The sequence below is a fragment of the Cricetulus griseus genome, chromosome 4, assembly GCF_003668045.3.
Source record: "Cricetulus griseus strain 17A/GY chromosome 4, alternate assembly CriGri-PICRH-1.0, whole genome shotgun sequence".
Classification (NCBI taxonomy): Eukaryota; Metazoa; Chordata; class Mammalia; order Rodentia; family Cricetidae; genus Cricetulus; species Cricetulus griseus.
The window spans coordinates 8,925,062-8,942,438 of NC_048597.1; the positions used below are offsets into that span (position 1 = coordinate 8,925,062).

Here is a 17,377-nt window from a genome sequence, read left to right on the forward strand (position 1 = left end):
GTGGCAGTAAAACTAAAAATTTAGGACAGTGATTCAGTAGAGGATATCTGCAGCAGATGTAGGGTCAAATACACTGGTGGCTCCAATAGGTGATACTGAGAATTTTTGGTGGTTTTGTGGTGATGGTGAACAGGTGATGAAAGAATGTCTCAAGCTTTGTGAGCATGGAAACACAATATATAGGATCAAATCACTGAAACAAAAATAAAGTAATTTAGAGAGCTTCGGGTTGACAGAGTTTGGATAAAAGCAAAGTATTTGAAATGTCTGGTGGACCCCAATAAGAAGTAATGTTCAGTTGGCTGTTAGAAAGACAAGACCCTAGATCAAATAAGAAGCAATGACTGGAGCTACTTTGAAATCCGTAGGTTAGATGGCTTCTTGGAAGTGGACACTGAGATGAACATTTATAGAAATCCAAGAAACTAGGTACTGAGCACTTAAGTAGAATGTGAATTGATTCAATACTTGTGTTAGTTTTTTTTTTTTATCAGTACTGTTAAAAATATTCACCACTTTAGTGTTGTTATTATTCCAAACTCTTTCTCTTAGTATTCTATAGCTCAGGAGTCCAGCTTGAAGAATTCCTTGCTTTATGAATTCTACCCTCCATCTTATAAGGCAAAAGATTCTTCCTATTCTCCACATGCTGTGTTCTTCTTGCATCTTCTTCTTTTGTCATCCACTTTAAGCATCTTTATCATTTCCCTGAACCCATCCATGTGTTACAGGATGACCTGCCTATCTTAATATCAAACTCATTTCTTCCTTCTATATAAGAATACAGGTTCTACTGGCCAGTATCTTTGATGATACAATATTCTGCTTATTAGAACACAGGAAATAATAAACATTATCTGTCCAAATCATAAGAAACTAATGACTTTTTCAAGAAGGAAGGAAAGAAAGGAAGGAAGGAAGGATGGATGGAAGGATACAGGTAGTTAATTCCTTTTCTCATTAAATGTGTATGATACATAAAATAAGAATACACATGTTTTTTTGTTTTTTCATCTTTGTGTGTGTGTGTGAGAGAGAGACAGAGAGAGACAGAGACAGAGACAGAGACAGTGAGAGGGTGCATTAATGCCCTGATGTACACGTATAGATGGGTCAGAGAACATCTGAGAACTGGTCTTCTGTTCACAGCTACATAGCCAGTCTAGTTAATGTGTGAGATTCCAAGGATGCTCCTATTTCTCCCTTCCATCTTACTGTAGGCATGTGGAGATCACAAATGTACACCACCACATCTAACTTTACCTAAGCTGCAGATATCTCATCTCAGGTTGTCATGCTTGTCTATAAGCACTTTACTCAGTGCTTGTGGGGAGCCACAGCCCCAAGATGGCGCCTGGCTGGATGCCAGGGAGACCGGAGCTTAGCTGTAAACAAGCCTTATTTGGAAGCACTTAGTGGATCCGGTGTGCCTCCTCCAGCTGTGACCTATCTGGGATCGCCAGGTGGCGTGAGCTAATTGGGTAATGAGCTTGCTATTAAGGGCTTGCCAGGGGGCTGGGAGAGAGAGAAGAAGCAGAGAGAGAAGCTGATGTACAAGGTTTCTGAATAAACTGCTTGAAGAAGAGTCGTGGTCATGTCCTTCTTGCTGGTTGAGATAGGCGTGACGAGTGGTGGCCCATACGGGGACCTCCGAGGGTGAACGGCTCAGAACTTCCTGCAGTCAGGGCAGTCGACTGGTAAGTCCCAGGTAAGTTGGGACCAAGTTAAGGACCTTGGTAAAGAGGCAATAAGGTCTCCGGTGAGGAGCGATAAAGTTCCAGGAACGGACAAAGCAGAGGAAACCAAAAGTGAAAGTATGGGAACTACAACATCGCAACCAATTTTCATTGCTCTTTAAGAGCTGTTACGGTCTAAGGGATTGAAATTACAGAAAAGTACTTTAGAGAGATTTATCCAAGAGGTTGATGTGGTAGCCCCCTGGTTTGCTGATTCCGGTAATTTAACCACCAGTTGCTGGGACAAGCTTGGAAAAGATCTAGATTTTGCCTGGGCGCAGGGAACGCTGAAGCCAGGGACACAGCGTATTTGGAAAATGGTTCGCAGCTGTCTAGAGGATCAAAGATGCTGCAAGGCTGTAGAAAAGGGGCAGGAGGTGTTAGAACAGCTGAAGGAAATAAATAGATGCAAGTCATTGGGCCTGTGCAGCGCGGTTTACCGTTGCTGTCAGCCCTACCCAATCATGAAGAACCTGATTTGTGATGTGTGCAGGATAGTGTTAGGTTTGCTTTTACTTTACCTTCTATTCTCCATACCATTATATGAGTGGGTTTCGTGTATATTAATATACTGAACAATATGTGAAAATTTCCATGTAAAGGTAAAAACTTTCTTAATGCCTACAATAGTCATGAAAGAGTGAATGGAGAAAGCCCTGATTTTAAAGAGAGAAGCATGAAGAAAAGTAGTCACTGATTTGGCGTCAGTACATCAGGGCACCCCAGTTTCATGCAAAGTACACAGAAATAAAGCATAAGGAACATTATTACCAAGCCAACAGCAGAACGAGCTACTTACAACACACCACAGATTCCATACAGTCATTTTGATTTTAAATAACAGAAATAATCATAAAGTATCTACAACAAAAGCAAAAAACAAAAGAAATGAAAAGTTGAAGAGACATAAAAAGGAGTTGAGTCTCACCAGAAATCAAAGAAATATATATTCTAATAAGAAGAGCATATTATAACTTAACATTATAAATTGAAATTTAGTTTTCGTACCTTCACCAGTGAGAGAAAAGGGCCATAATAATGGACACATCCAAATACTGCCACTTGAAGATAATTTTAAAATACCAAATAAATCTGTAAAATATTTGTATACTTAATTTTTGTCCTAATACTTATAAACAGGAAGATATTGTAAGAAATGCACAACATGCCGGGCAGTGATGGCATATGTCTTTAATTCCAGCACTCAGGAGGCAGAGGCAGATGGATCTCTGTGAGTTTGAGACCAGCCTGGTCTACAAGTGTTAGTTCCAGGACAGCCTCCAAAACCACAGAGAAACCCTATCCCAAAAAGCCAAAAAAAAAAAAAAAAAAAAAAGAAAGAAAGAAAGAAAGAAAGAAAGAAAGAAAGAAAGAAATACACCAATAAGAAATTTAAAAAATCAATTTTGGAAACAAATCAGCTCAGCAGAGAGTTTTTAAAATATATTTTACCCTTTAATCCTTAATACTTAACTAATTTAGGGCATAGATTGACGTTTAAGTGTAAAACTCTTCTCATAAAATTTTAAGTAAGTAGAACAATGTTTCTAGAAAATAATATTAATAAACAATTTTTATTCAACAATCATTTTGTACTAATTTATGTATTTTTACCCCTTGCTAGCAAGGCAATAAAAATAAAATAAACAGTATATATCCCCACTTAACTTGTACAGTCAATAAGTAATTGCAAGTGTTTGAAGGCAAAGTCTTTGAATATACATATTATATGTTTACTTTAGTGGACATACATATATTTCTTTGCTGCATGAGCTGACAAGGTTAAAAACTTAAGACCACAGAAGCAATAAAAATTTAAACACAGACCTTATCTTCTAATTTCATTATCTAACAAAAGTAGCAAAGAGTACTTAAAGATATTGCCGATTTTAGGCCTGAGACAGAATGTGTACAAGATGAAGATTTAACATTTTATCATCCCATAGAGTAAGAAAATGCTAAATTAAAGGGGCATTGGAGACAACTTTAACAATTTGAGTAAGAAGATAAACAAGTTTTAGATGATAGCTCAAAGAATAAAATAAATCCAGTGATTCTGTTCTTGTACAAATGGTCCATTAAATTAATAAACAAAAGACAAATATCTTACGCATAATAATTATAAATAGTTTATGTAATTACAAGTCTCTTTAAGCATGTACTTTGTGCGATTTCCTTTCCATTTTATTTTCTTTCAGTAAAGAAAATAAAGAAGACTCTACAGTAGAGAAAGTCTACAAATACCCTTGTAGCTGGACAAACTCCTTCAGCAGTTATAAATGCTGATAGTTTATGCTTTGGGTATGGGATGATGAAAATGATACTTTGCCTTAATTATCTTTTATCCTCAATTCTGTGGTTGTCAATTCTTGGTCTAATTATGGGAAAACATCACAGTAATGGGAATTCAAAAATATACACAAATCAGAAGTTATTCTTCAACTGACATGGTCATTACCATGAAAGGAGGTAGGGGAAACTGCCACAGACTACAGAACACCTAGAAGACAGCGCAGAAGCAGAGGGACCAAGGAAGAGGAAGAGCATGCTCGCTGAGCTTCGGCGAAATGGGGGTAATCCATGAATATCAGTGATGCAGTATCAGCATTGGCTTATTGTAACAAAACAAAAGCCCCGTAACAGCAGCAACAATTGGGGAATCTGGGTGTGGAATATGTTAAAAAGGTCCGGCATCATTGCCTTGATTTATCTGAAAATCAAACTACCCTAAGAATTATAGATTATTTTAAACATAGAAAGACTTAGCATCTATTTTATCTCCAAGGATGTCATCTTGGTGTTACTTTGCTTAAGGCGGATTTTCCTGTAGTGGGCTGACTTTGAAGTTGCCATGCACCTGAAGAGAACCTGGAAGTCCTGATTCCCCTTCCTCTGTCTCCCAAGTGTGGAATTATCGGCATGCATCACCACACTTAACTCAAAGGAGTTGTATCAGGAAACAGGGTCAATGCACATTTTAGTGTCATTTAAATAGACATCTTTAGGAACCTAGGAGTCAAAGTATTTGGTAAAGACCATGTGCTTAATGAGCATTGTGGTGGCAGCTTGTTTGTACTACAACAAATAAAGCTTGCCTGAAGATCAGAGGGTGGAGTTAGCCGCTAGCTAACCATAGAGGTCTGGAGGTCTGTACAGACAGGAAGTGGTATGGCTGCCAGAGAGAATAATATAAAGCAGGATTTAGCTGGAAGTTCACAAGGTAAGATGTGGCTGTGGCTTGCTCCTTTGTGTCTCTGATCTTCAGCATTTACTCCCATATCTGACTCTGGGTTTTTATTATTAAGACCTGTTAGAATTCATGCACAGAACACTTCTGGTATTTTGAATTTCCTGGATGACAATTACTCTTCCCTAGTGTTCCTTGATGTAATATATTGGGGTAGGACTATGTGAATGATTCCACAGATGAGCAATATTGCCTAAAATGAAAAAGCTGAACATTTCACCTGCTTTGTATGCCTCGGACTTCTTTAGGTTGGCTTCTTGATATAAAATAAAAAGAGGTTTAATATACTTAGTGATTGAAATACTTTAAATTATTCCCATATTCATTTAACAGTGAGGGATGAACATTTTCGTATGTTAAATTTAGTTTCCACACAGTTTGTGTGAAAGAAAGGTCAGCTGGGGCTGGAGGGATGACTCAGAGGTTAAGAGCATTGGCTGTTCTTCCCGAAGATTGGAGTTCAATTCCCAGCTCACAACAGTCTGTAACTCCAGTTCCAGGGGACCTGGCATCCTCACACAGACATACATGCAGGAAAAACACCATTGCACAAAAAATAAAAATAAAAAAGTAAAAATTATATTTTAAACAAAAGGTCAACTGTGGTCATGGCCCACATGTCATGTTTACAGCCACAATGCAGCATATGGGATATCAAGTGCTATTAGCAAAAGGAGCTGATTAATACAAGGAAGGAATTAGCTGAAGTTTTCTCCTATTTGCATCGAAATGCAGAGCAAGCCTCATCTTCATACAGATTCTCAGATAGAAGGATAACAATAAACATGTAAAGTGAAACAGGAGCGTTTGACATTGTTTAAATTTGCCACCATTTTAATTAGTGCACGGTGTCAGCAATATTGGCTTCTCAGAACATGGGTCATCTTGAGAAGAATCTCTCCAATAATAAGAGGAAAAGTGACGGTGACCAATGGTTGCTTTCTATGCTAGCTCACAATGCCTGTAGTATAATACACAAAAATGACAAATGGAGGATAAATTATGAAAGTACACATTTCTTTCAGGAAAATAGCACACCCAGAATTTTATACTAAATATTTGAAGACTGTCGACCAACAACAACTGATGGGCTAGAATTTAACCATTGCACAGTTTTGTCTGTACTTCACTTGTTAATAATATTTATTTCATAACTTTGGAATAACCATAAATGTAAATATTTATATCATGTTTTATCTCTGAACATAATTGAAGTAATGTTGCACCATAAATATTTATTTGAACGCTTGCTTTTCAGAGATATTTGAACATAATTCCCAGTTGAGAAGCTCCATGCTGAAGACTCAGCAGAGGCTTTTTAATTATAACTGACAAGTGCTGCGCCCTCCTCCTGTCCTGCAGAAATATCATTGCCTAATTACAGCGAGATAAGAGCAGTAATGCTATCATCTTTATTTCAAAGCTTTACCATCTACTCATATAAGGTGATGTTTAAGCAGAATTGCAAATTATTTAAACTTCAGGTTTTTGTCAGAGAATATAACAGGTTCACTCTCCAGATCTGAGTGCACTATTGGGAAAATAATATTTATTAATGAAAAATTGCCTGAAGAACAAGCAATCCAGCTATTCACAGCAGCCAGTGGCTCTCCACCTCAGCTGCACATAAAAATTCAACTAAGGTGCTTAAAATATGATATCGCCTAGTTCCAGCATAAACTATTTTGATTTAATTCATCTGCTATATGAAGTTATAGGTGCACTTAATCCACATGCATACATGATTTTCATTACGAAGCAAAACAAGGACCCAGGAAGGTGAGGCAGGGGAAGAACTGTAAGTTTAAGTGCAGCCTGGGTTAGATAGGAACTGTTTCAACAATTTAGTACTTCACTCCAAAAAAAAAAGTAAAAAATTCCAAGGAGTATTTTTTTGGTCTTTCTGCATGTTTTTATTACAGGGACACTTCTGAGATGCCGAAGAAAGTATAACAGCAAAACTTAAGCAGACATAGGAGGGCAAGAGGAAAGGGGAAAAAGTGTATAATGCTTTAATTTGAAAATTTCCAGTGATATAATATACACCTAGATTCTGTCGTCATAGAAGAAATTAGCAGAAGTAACTTTTCAAAATGAATTCTAATATGAAGTCAATGCTGAAAGGCATTGAGAAAATTCCAAAGACCTGAGCACATGGACCTGGAAAGGCTGGCTCATATAAGGAGGAACACCCACAAACACTGTGCCTGGGAACCTACAGTGTGGATGTCTCTAACTCTATTCCACAGTGCAAGGGCTTTCTTTCTGCTGCCAGCAGGAAGAAGTGTATGAGACTAATTAAAAATAGCTTACTTGTTATTTGTTGGTTTGTTTTGTTTAGCAACTAAAAGCCTTAGAGGCAAATAGAAGACCGATGCTTACTGAAGGTGTCTCCTTGACTGACAACTCCTAAGGAGGTATCCTACAGCTGCCACTGGGGATTTTGTTTCATAACCAATGAATTTTAGTAGTGGCATTGTCTAGCCTTGCAGGATATCTCCCCTCTAACTCATTTTAAATTTATACATTTTAATTACTTTACAAAGTAGTCGATTTCTATATGGCTTTGCGGAAGACTGTTGATTTAGCTCACCCTCCTTCTGTGTCCCCTTACCTCTCCCATTCCCACACGCCATCCCTGAGTAAACCTCTCTGCTCCCTGTATTCCCCATCTGTGTTCATATCAATCATGCTCTGCTACTCCCCATTTCCTGAAGGCACACCATACTCCAACAATTTCCAGTTTCTTGGCTTCTTCACAAATTCTAAGTTGGACACACAAATGTAAGATTCACATGTAAGAGCAGGCATGCAGCAATTACCTTTCTGGGGTTGGGTTATTTCACTCAGTATATTTTTTTTTCTAGTAGCATTCATTTCTCTGCAAATTCCATAATTTCATTTTTCTTTATGCATGAATACTTTCATTGTATATGTGCAAAGTTTTATTATCCATACAATAGTTAAAGGAAATCTAGGCCACTTCAACTTCCTAGGTCTTGCAGAGTGTCAATAAATATGGATGAGCAAGTCATTCTGTAGTAGAATAGACAGTGTTTTGTGTACATGCCCAGGAATGCTATACCTGGGTCCTTTGTAGTAAATGTAATCACAAAGGTGGACGACCTTTAAAATGAAACTAAAACTCCAGGAAAGAAGTATAAGGAAGACACTCTAGGAGAGAAAAATCTCCCATGTTCATGGACTGAAATAGTAACCACCATGATTATGGCCTTCTTACCAAAAGGAATCTACACATTCCATACAATCCCAATTAACAGCTCCATGTTGTTCATCACAGAAATAAAACAAAATTTAAAGGAAGGCACAAAAGACTTAATTAAGAATGGTCAAACATTCCTGGGCAAAAAAAAAAATGCTGGAGGCATTAACATGCTAACATAAATTTATACTATAGATCCCTAGAAATAAAAATAGCATGATGGCCTGTCCATCAGTGGAGAGAGCATAAAAAACTCAGATATAAGCCAACACAGTTACAGATTATAGCTGCCTGACTTTTTAGTAAGATGCCAAACACACACACTAGGCAAAGGACAGCACCTTCAACAAGAGGTACTGGGTTAGCTGGATTTCTGAATGTAAAACAATGAAAATAGATCCTTATTTCTCAGTCTGCACAAACATCTACTCCAAATTGGTCAAGGATTTCTATGAAAAACCTGGAACTAGGGGAAAAGGTATGTAGTACTGTATAAGACAGAGACATATATAAAGAAATTCCAAATATGACTTAAATCATTCAGGAAATAAGGGCAACTATTAACAAATAGAACCTCATAAAGCTAGAGATTCTGAAGAGTGAAAGAAATGGTCAAACAAATGATTTGACCACTAACAGAGTAGAAGAAACTTCTTTTCCCATTACCCCTGACAGGGAATATGCACAAAGATTAACCTATGCCAAGATCTTAAACAATAAAATACTTAAGGGAACAATTTAAAACAGGTTGTTCTGTACAGAGACTTCTCAAAGGAAATACAAATAGCATCATGAACAAATGGGGAAGAAGGCCAGTCATGGTAGCCACCATCATGCTTTGAATTCCACATTTGGGAGGCAGAGGCATGTGGATTTCTGTGAGTTTGAGGTCAGTTAGGTTTACATGGTAAGTTTCAGGACAGCCAAGGCAATGTAGAGAGACCCTGTCTCAAAACTATCCCAACTGCCCTCCCCACAAAAAAAGAATTGGGGAAGTATAAATTGAAACTACTATGAGAATTCATCTCACCAAACTTAGATAGCTACCATCAAGAAGTCAAGTGACAAGAAATACTGGCTACCAAGGAAGAGGGCACATAGAAACCCTTAATTGGTAGAAGTATAACCAGTGCAGTAACTGCATAAACCAGGGTGGTGATTTCTCATAAAGCCAGAAACAGACCTCAGAAAGCTAAAGACCACATAAGCCAAAGCATGTGGTACATATTTTTGTGAACAAATTTTAAGCCATTTTACTTTTTGTTTTCTTGGCATAGACTATGGAGTGTCCCTAACTGATTTCAGGGAAGGTCTATTTGTTAACTGGTAAATAAACAGATTTGAAACAGTTGATGAAATGTTTCAGTGGCCTAATTTTCACATAGACTCTTAGACCTTTTGTGCTATTTACTTCAGAGAAAAACTGACACATCTACACAGACAAAAGTCAAAACACCTTCTAGCTAAATTAGATTATTAAGAATTCACTATAAATGTCATGACAGCAAGACTATACAGCAAGCCAGCTATCTCTATTTTCAGGTTCATCTGACAGACTATAGTCAACAATAAATAGCCTGGAGGGGCATATACTCTTCCATAAGAATATAGTCCAGTCTTCCCCATGAGAATCTAAAATATCCAATTCCCTGCATCCTGTACCAGGATGACTGACAGACAGCTCAGATCTTAAATCTGAAAGTTGAACTCTCGTGTTCTCTTTCATTTTCTGAAAGGATATTTTTACTTTTGTGGCTCACTCCTCCCGGGGTGGAGTAGGCCCATGCTGGTGATATGGAGTCATCTTTGACACCTTAAATCTCATTTATCTTGAGCAGTTGTATTTCCTACACAGGAGTTAGATCTGTCCTCCTTCACCTGCTTTCATTATCTCTCATCTGTATTATTCAAGTGACCTACATGGCTTTTTCATGTTCATAGTGATGTGTCTCCATCTGTCAAAGTAGCTATATTGTTTTGGTGACTGGTGATTTTGTTTTGTTATTTTACTGGGGGCTTAAACATGATAAGGTCACTTGCAGGCTTAGAATCCTTAACTGCATTTACACTAATCCTAGATAATTAAAGTGGTCATATGACCGTTCATGTCTATTCCCTGTCTACATTTCCAGCCTCAATTCTCACTATTTTTTTTTTTTTTGGTTTTGGTTCAATCTGATATTGGCCTCAAAACTTCCCCTATACTGGTTCTCCTTCATTTGTCTATGTTTGTCTAATTATCTATCTCTTATCCAAATTCCCTTTATCTATTTAAAGTTGAGACCCATTTTATTCATTTATTATTTTTACATAATGAATAATATATAGTATACACACAATAGCATACTATTACATATAAAATTTGTAATATAATACACATTATAGATACACATTACTGATATTCATTACTGCAGTTACTTGTTTAACACATAATATGCCCACTGAAATATAAAATCTGTAAGAACATATCATTGAGAAATGCATGATCCTAAACTAGGTTTTAGATTTGGGTAGGTGCCAAATTCAAAGAATACTGTCAATGTCAAGGAATTAGAATATGTCTTGTGAAGAACCAGCGGAAATTTTTAAGTTTGGGGTTAGGTATTTTATGTTGATGGACTATGGAAAAAATGTTAGACCATGGACAAGAAGACTAAATAAACTTTATTGAAATGAGTCAGAATGCAATGTTGAAGCACTAAATTCCTGTTAGAACAGGAATCATAATAATAAAGTAGAATAAGGTGTCAACCAATTACTGGGTTGCCTTGGATGCTGGCTACATAGCAAAGATAAATATATCATGTTCCTGTAGATGAATGATACAAGAAGGAAGAGACTTTAAAAGAAGTCCAATGAATGCCGTGAGGGCTTCATCTGACTCCACAAGGAAACTGGGAGCTGGAATACCCACGGACTCTAAATCTCTAGTTGGGGCTGTCTGACTTGCTCTTTACATTCCATGATTAATTAGTCACTGGATATGGGTTTCCGGCATGAACGAAGAATGCCTTGGATGTATGTTTGTCTTCAGGCAACATCTGAAGGAGGCTGACATCCAAGAGTGTGTTGCAACCCTTTTAGCAATTAGAAGTACTATATGAGTATAATATGTCAGCCTATCCCACACACTCCCGTGCATTCAAGAGCTCAGAGGGGAGAAAATTGTAACAAGCAATGAGACTTATGTGAGAAGGAGTCCAGGCTAGAGATAAAAGCTTCAGAAATTACAGCCTGTCTGAAAATAGTAGAAACTCTGGCCACACCTGATAATCCCCAAAAGAGTGTATGATTGACAGATGTATTGAGGTGTATATAAAATCCTGAGAGAAAATAGACACGGTTAACCATGCCTTTCGAAAGAAGAGCCTAAGATGAGCTAAAGATAAAGAAGTAGCAAGCCTGATAATGTAATAGGAGCAAATAAAGTGAATATCAATAACAAATATTTTGTCTGTGCTTGCTGGAGACCAGGTATTTTGCACATATTACATAAATTTAATCTTTAAATAATCCCCATGAAGTCAGTGGTATTGTGATTATGTTATTTTATAGAACAGCAGATTTAAGAGGTTTCAAAAGCCTACTCAAAATGGATAGCTTAAAATATCAAAAGACTAAAAATTTCTCCAAATGTTTCTTTTTTACTTTTTCCTAAAATGATGATGACTTATGGTCACCTTTACAGAAAGACACAGGAAAAAAATTATGGAAGGATTCATTGGCAACAGTAGCTAAGATGTCTGAATTCTCTGTCACATTTTCCATAACCTGGCCAATCAGTGATGTTATGTAGACTCCAATATGCAGAAGATAAAAATGCAAGTGAATCAAAATATGTATGTTCATACATGACCAGGAATGTGGATTCAGAATTTAGATATCAATGATACATATCTAGCACAGACACAGTCAGAGTAAAGGAAGTTAAGCCACTTGGGTTGGCAGTGCTCTCCACAAGAATAATGGACTAACAAAGACTCCAGTAACATGCTGGAGAAACTTCCTTTCACATGGTTAGTCAAAGTGGTCCAAGTGGTTTCCAATACAAATCGATTATTGATTTAGCCCTTGGTTGTCCCTCAAAGCTTGAAAGGAAGCTCCTATTATTGAAAACACTATACCATGGGTATAGAACACAGGCCATGGGTGATTCCACCTGGATCAACCCTGAAAGCCTCCTTCCTTTGGTTTAGCTTTTCTGGTACCAGAAAACACTTTGAAACCTGATAAGGAGGGAAACAACGAATCATCATACTCAGCTGCAGCACCTATGAACCACAACCACAAGTATGACAAGAGACCAAGAAAGGCACTCACATGTTAGTGATAGCCAATTGTTATCTAATGGACTCCCTAAGGCCACTCAAAGGCAGGAAAACATGCCTGATACTACAAACCTAGACAACTTCTGGAGATAGTGAGATCACGGGCTTCTATTACCACCAATTTGCAAGACAGTCATAATTCCCATCTAAATTCTAAATCCTATCTTTATAACCACAGATAAGTGAAGCTATCACCCTTCATCAAAGGAAGTTCTCCCCAAATAGACACCACCATGGAAAACCACAACTGGACATTGCATAGATCAACAGGTCATGAGAAGCCCATCCCCAGTGGACATATACATCACAACTTCAGTATCTTTAGCTCAGAGAATGTCATGGAGGGGGGAAAGAAAAATTATAAGAGATAGAATACCAGGAAGTATGCTGTGAAACAGTCTCTCCTCAAAGTGGGTGGATAAACAAGACTGCAACAATGGCAATATAAGTAGACAAGCAGACACAAAAGGGGAGATTTCAAGGGTTCTCATCCTTTAGACAAAGAATTCTGGAAGCTGATGATTTTTTGAGAAAGGTAGAATTACCCTCACACAGGGATGAGCCTCCTTACCTGTTATTCAATACACAGTGGTCAGGCTTGAAACCATATAGAAAGAAACAAAGAACAAAAAGGTCTCATCAGGCTACATTTATGTATTTGCAAATACTTGTGTGTGTGTGTGTGTGTGTGTGTGTGTGTGTGTGTGTGTGTGTGTGTAATAACAGTAAGGAAAAAGTAACTATCAATTTAATCGTGGTGGAGGACATGGTCTGAGTTAAAGGGAGGAAAGAAAACAGGGAAAATGATACAATTCTATGGTAAAACCATGAAAAATTTTCTTCAAAAGGAAAACAATAAAGGGGAAGATCTTTGGATATGCTTATTTTCTAAAGAACAACTCAGAAAACAAGGGAGGGCATAGAGGGAAGGGAGGATGGGACAAGATCCCAAAGCAGGTGGCAGGTGATGAGAGTCTCAGCAATTGTGAGAGGAAGAAATTTCTTCTCCTGAGCAAAGAAGTAAAGGCAGTGTGATGGTTGGGTTTGACTTCTAAGGACAAATTCCCAAAAGCTCTTACATTAGTTGTGATTCTCACATTAGTCTGACATGCAAGACACAGCACTATGTTCTAAGTGAACACACTCTCACTTGTATTTACTCTGAAGGCCGGCCAAACAGTCTCACTGGGGGAAAACCAAACAGCTGGAAAAGAGCAGCAATATGGACACTTGCACAGCAAAGTGAGGATGAAACTGAAAATGTGTTGGAACAAGGAAAAGCAAGTGGAACGAGGAAGAAGATCTGGGGGTTGCAACATCCGAGTTCTGTTGGCTAATCCTGGCAGGGTGGGAATAGTTAAACTTATGTGTCAGAACCCAGAACAAAGGGTCCCAAAGCCCTTCTTCCTGACTGCCAAAAGGAAACTGGCAGCTACTCACATTATCTGCTTCCGTGATGATTCAAACACTGTAGGGCGAGGGAGTTCTCAGACCACCCATCCTAAAGTCCCTTAGATTCTAGAAGTCTTATAGTGCTGGTCTGTCCATTAATTCTTTAGTCTGTATTTCACTGGAATGGAAGGTCATTTGCACACTACAATATCTCCCAGGGAAAGACAGGATAACATGTTTGCATTTGATGAAAACAATTCCCTTGGGGTACACTAAAGAATTCAAAGGGTCCATGCTCCCTACCATAAGGCCCAGGGAAAATGGCTGTCCAGAATGCTGATGTCACACATGACTTTCAAACGAGGCTCAACTGAATTTTTCTTGAAAACAATCTGAAAGAAATGGGGAGGAGGTTAGTGCCAAATGTCAGATTTATATGAATGGGTTTGACAAACACATCTTTCTATCCTGCTCTTGAATCAGACTAAATGTAGAGAAGAAATGCAGGGAATGAGTCCAAAGCTTGCTCCCGGGCAGATATTACAGCTAGCCTTACCCACAACACTGTAGACCTCACATTCTGTGACCAGTTAATGAAGGATATAGCTTGTAAACTGCAAAGATAGCTTCTAACTCTGAAAAGTTGTCCATGAAAATTTTGAGTAATGTAGCTCAAAGGGCAAATTTATTCATGTATGTATTTATTTATTTATTTATTTTCAAGACAAGGTTTCTCTATGTAGCTTTGGAGCCTATCCTGGCATTCACTCTGGAGACCAGGCTGGCCTTGAACACACAGACATCAGCTTGCCTCTGCCTCTGGAGTTCTGGGATTAAAGGTGTGTGCCACAAAAGCGCGGCTACTTTATATTTTTAAAAGAAAGAGTGTCAACTTTCAGCTTCTATAAATATGATGTATTTCAAGATGTCACTGAAGAAACATCTAATGAAAGTTCACACACTAACCACCTTTCAGCGGGGAGGAGAGGTGTCACTTAGCAGCTAATAGAATAATTGCTAGTGTATTCAAACAATTATAAGCAGTAATCTTCTTGGTCCCTCCTTCCAGGATCAGAAGAGTAACTGGGAGATTTGAATCTCATGCTCAGGGCTCTTCCAAAGCATTTCTTAGACTTAGTAGAAGTCCTGATGTCACGTAATGAAAACTTTCTCTCTATCCAGAAATCATAGTTGATGAACAACATTTGGAAAGGAGGTTTTTCACCAGAAGAAGCCAGTAGCCAAAGTCCGGAATGACTTTCACTTTCAGTCTGAAAAACTGACGGAGTTTTGGCATCTTCAAGTTCTGACTTAACCACATATATTTATACTTTCATATAAGACTGCTTTTTAGATGAATGTTTTCAGCTCTGTAATTAGCAATTCACAATGGAAGCTTTGGTACTTAATTACAGCATTGCTAAGACAATAATAGCACGAGAAATGCTAAAGTTGAAGGCAGTGTTTCTTGACACACCTCTGGCTACATTCTTATTGGCTGGGAAGGGATTATATATGCTGAGTGAATAAACCAAGCAGAAATGAAGGTGTGTGTGTGTGTGTGTGTGTGTGTGTGTGTTGGGGGGTGGGGGAGGACAACACACATGAATTTACAACAGGAACTTCAAGTTAAGCCGACTCCAGTCACTGCTGCTGGTTAGGACTCGTGCACCATGGGCAGCAGGAGTGGAGGAGACTAGACGTTCCTCTGGACTAAAGACTCCTTCGCCTGCATCTTGAGCATCTCCTAACCTTCCAGGCTGGACCAGTCTACAAAGAAGAGACAATGGCTTTTTATCCCCTTCAGATTGCTGGGCTGGTTCTTGGGTTCTTCGGTATGGTTGGGACAATTGGGACGACACTTCTGCCTCAATGGAGAGTATCAGCTTTCATTGGCAGCAACATTATTATCTTTGAGAGGATCTGGGAAGGGCTTTGGATGAACTGCATCCAGCAAGCGAGGGTCACGCTGCAGTGCAAATTCTATACCTCCATTTTGGCTCTCCCACCAGTCCTGGAGGCAGCACGTGCACTCATGTGTGTGGCTATAGCTCTTTCCTTGGTTGCTCTCATTATTGGCATCTGCGGCATGAAACAGGTCCAGTGCACCGGCTCCAGTGAGAGGGTCAAAGCGTATCTGCTGGGAACCTCAGGAGTCCTCTTTATCCTTACTGGTATCTTCGTTCTGATTCCGGTGTCCTGGACAGCCAATATCATCATCAGGGATTTCTATGACCCAAACATCCACGTGGGTCAGAAGCGAGAGCTTGGAGGAGCGCTCTTCCTTGGCTGGGCGACTGTTGCTGTCCTCTTCATCGCAGGCGGGCTGCTCTGTGGATATTTCTGCTGCAACAGAAAGAAACAGTGGCACAGATATCCAGTCCCAGCATACCGTGTGCCACAAAAAGATAACCAAAGGAAGGGGGCAGTGCCTAGCAAAACCTCTACCAGCTACGTCTAAGACTTGCTTTCAACACCAGCCCATGGCTTAGGCTCATGCGTTATATAATCTTCCCAGAAACTGTGAGTACATCGGGCAGGACCTTTACAGCAGATTTAAACTGAGATGAAACTTTTGATTGTTTTTAACCCGAGGCAGGAAAATAAATGACTGATTTGGACATTATGATTCCCTGAGTCATACCTGTGCTCAATCTTGTCCGATTCAATATTTATTACAATTCATATCGTCAAATATCAAGTATCTTCTCAATTTAAGACGTGTGATGATGGTACATCCTCTATCAGTTTTTATTTTTGAGAGGACCTGGGAAGGGACTTAGAACTGCATCCACCAAGCTTGGATCAAACTGCAGTGCAAATTATGTAACTTCATCTTGTCTTTCCCAGCAGTACTGGAAGCAGCATATGAACTCACTGTCATGTACTCTGATAAGAAAATCACAATTGCAATTGGCATTGCATATCAATAAAACACACATATTTTTAAAATTAACCTGTTATTTTCACTTCAAGTTTTTTATATTGCATACACAGTAACAGCTAAATGGTGATAATTGTAAAGCAATAGTCCTAAAAAATTTATAGATTAAATAATAATTTTGGTTGAACTCATCAAAGGGTGTGAATAGCTACTTACTATTTATTTTTAATTCTTCTGGGAAACTCATTAAAAATTCACCTTTTAAACAAAAGGATAAAGGAGTCCTGGTTGCTCTATACAAGAAGATTTTCAAAGTCTCCACTTTATGTAGGTTAATCTTTCTTGGACACATCCATTCAAAGACAATGACATATAAATAAAAATAATGTACTCTCAATGTTTACAATTTATACATTCAATGAAACAGAATCATCTGTCTGTTTTACACACAGATACAATTAATACAAATGAAATTCTTATGGAAAGGATCCACACCATGGAGACAAAAGTTAAATTCAGGCTTTGAAGGGATACCTTCAGTTCCTTGTCCTATTTAGTCATGGTACA

General features: G+C 38.4%; 1 protein-coding gene across 1 annotated transcript; it reads left to right on the forward strand.

Moving 5' to 3' along the window:
* Positions 1 to 15,712: 15,712 nt before the first annotated feature.
* Cldn17 (claudin 17) lies at positions 15,713 to 16,387 on the forward strand. The gene has a single exon (XM_027413316.2). The coding sequence runs from the start codon at positions 15,713 to 15,715 to the stop codon at positions 16,385 to 16,387; it is 675 nt and encodes a 224-aa protein (XP_027269117.1).
* Positions 16,388 to 17,377: the final 990 nt, after the last annotated feature.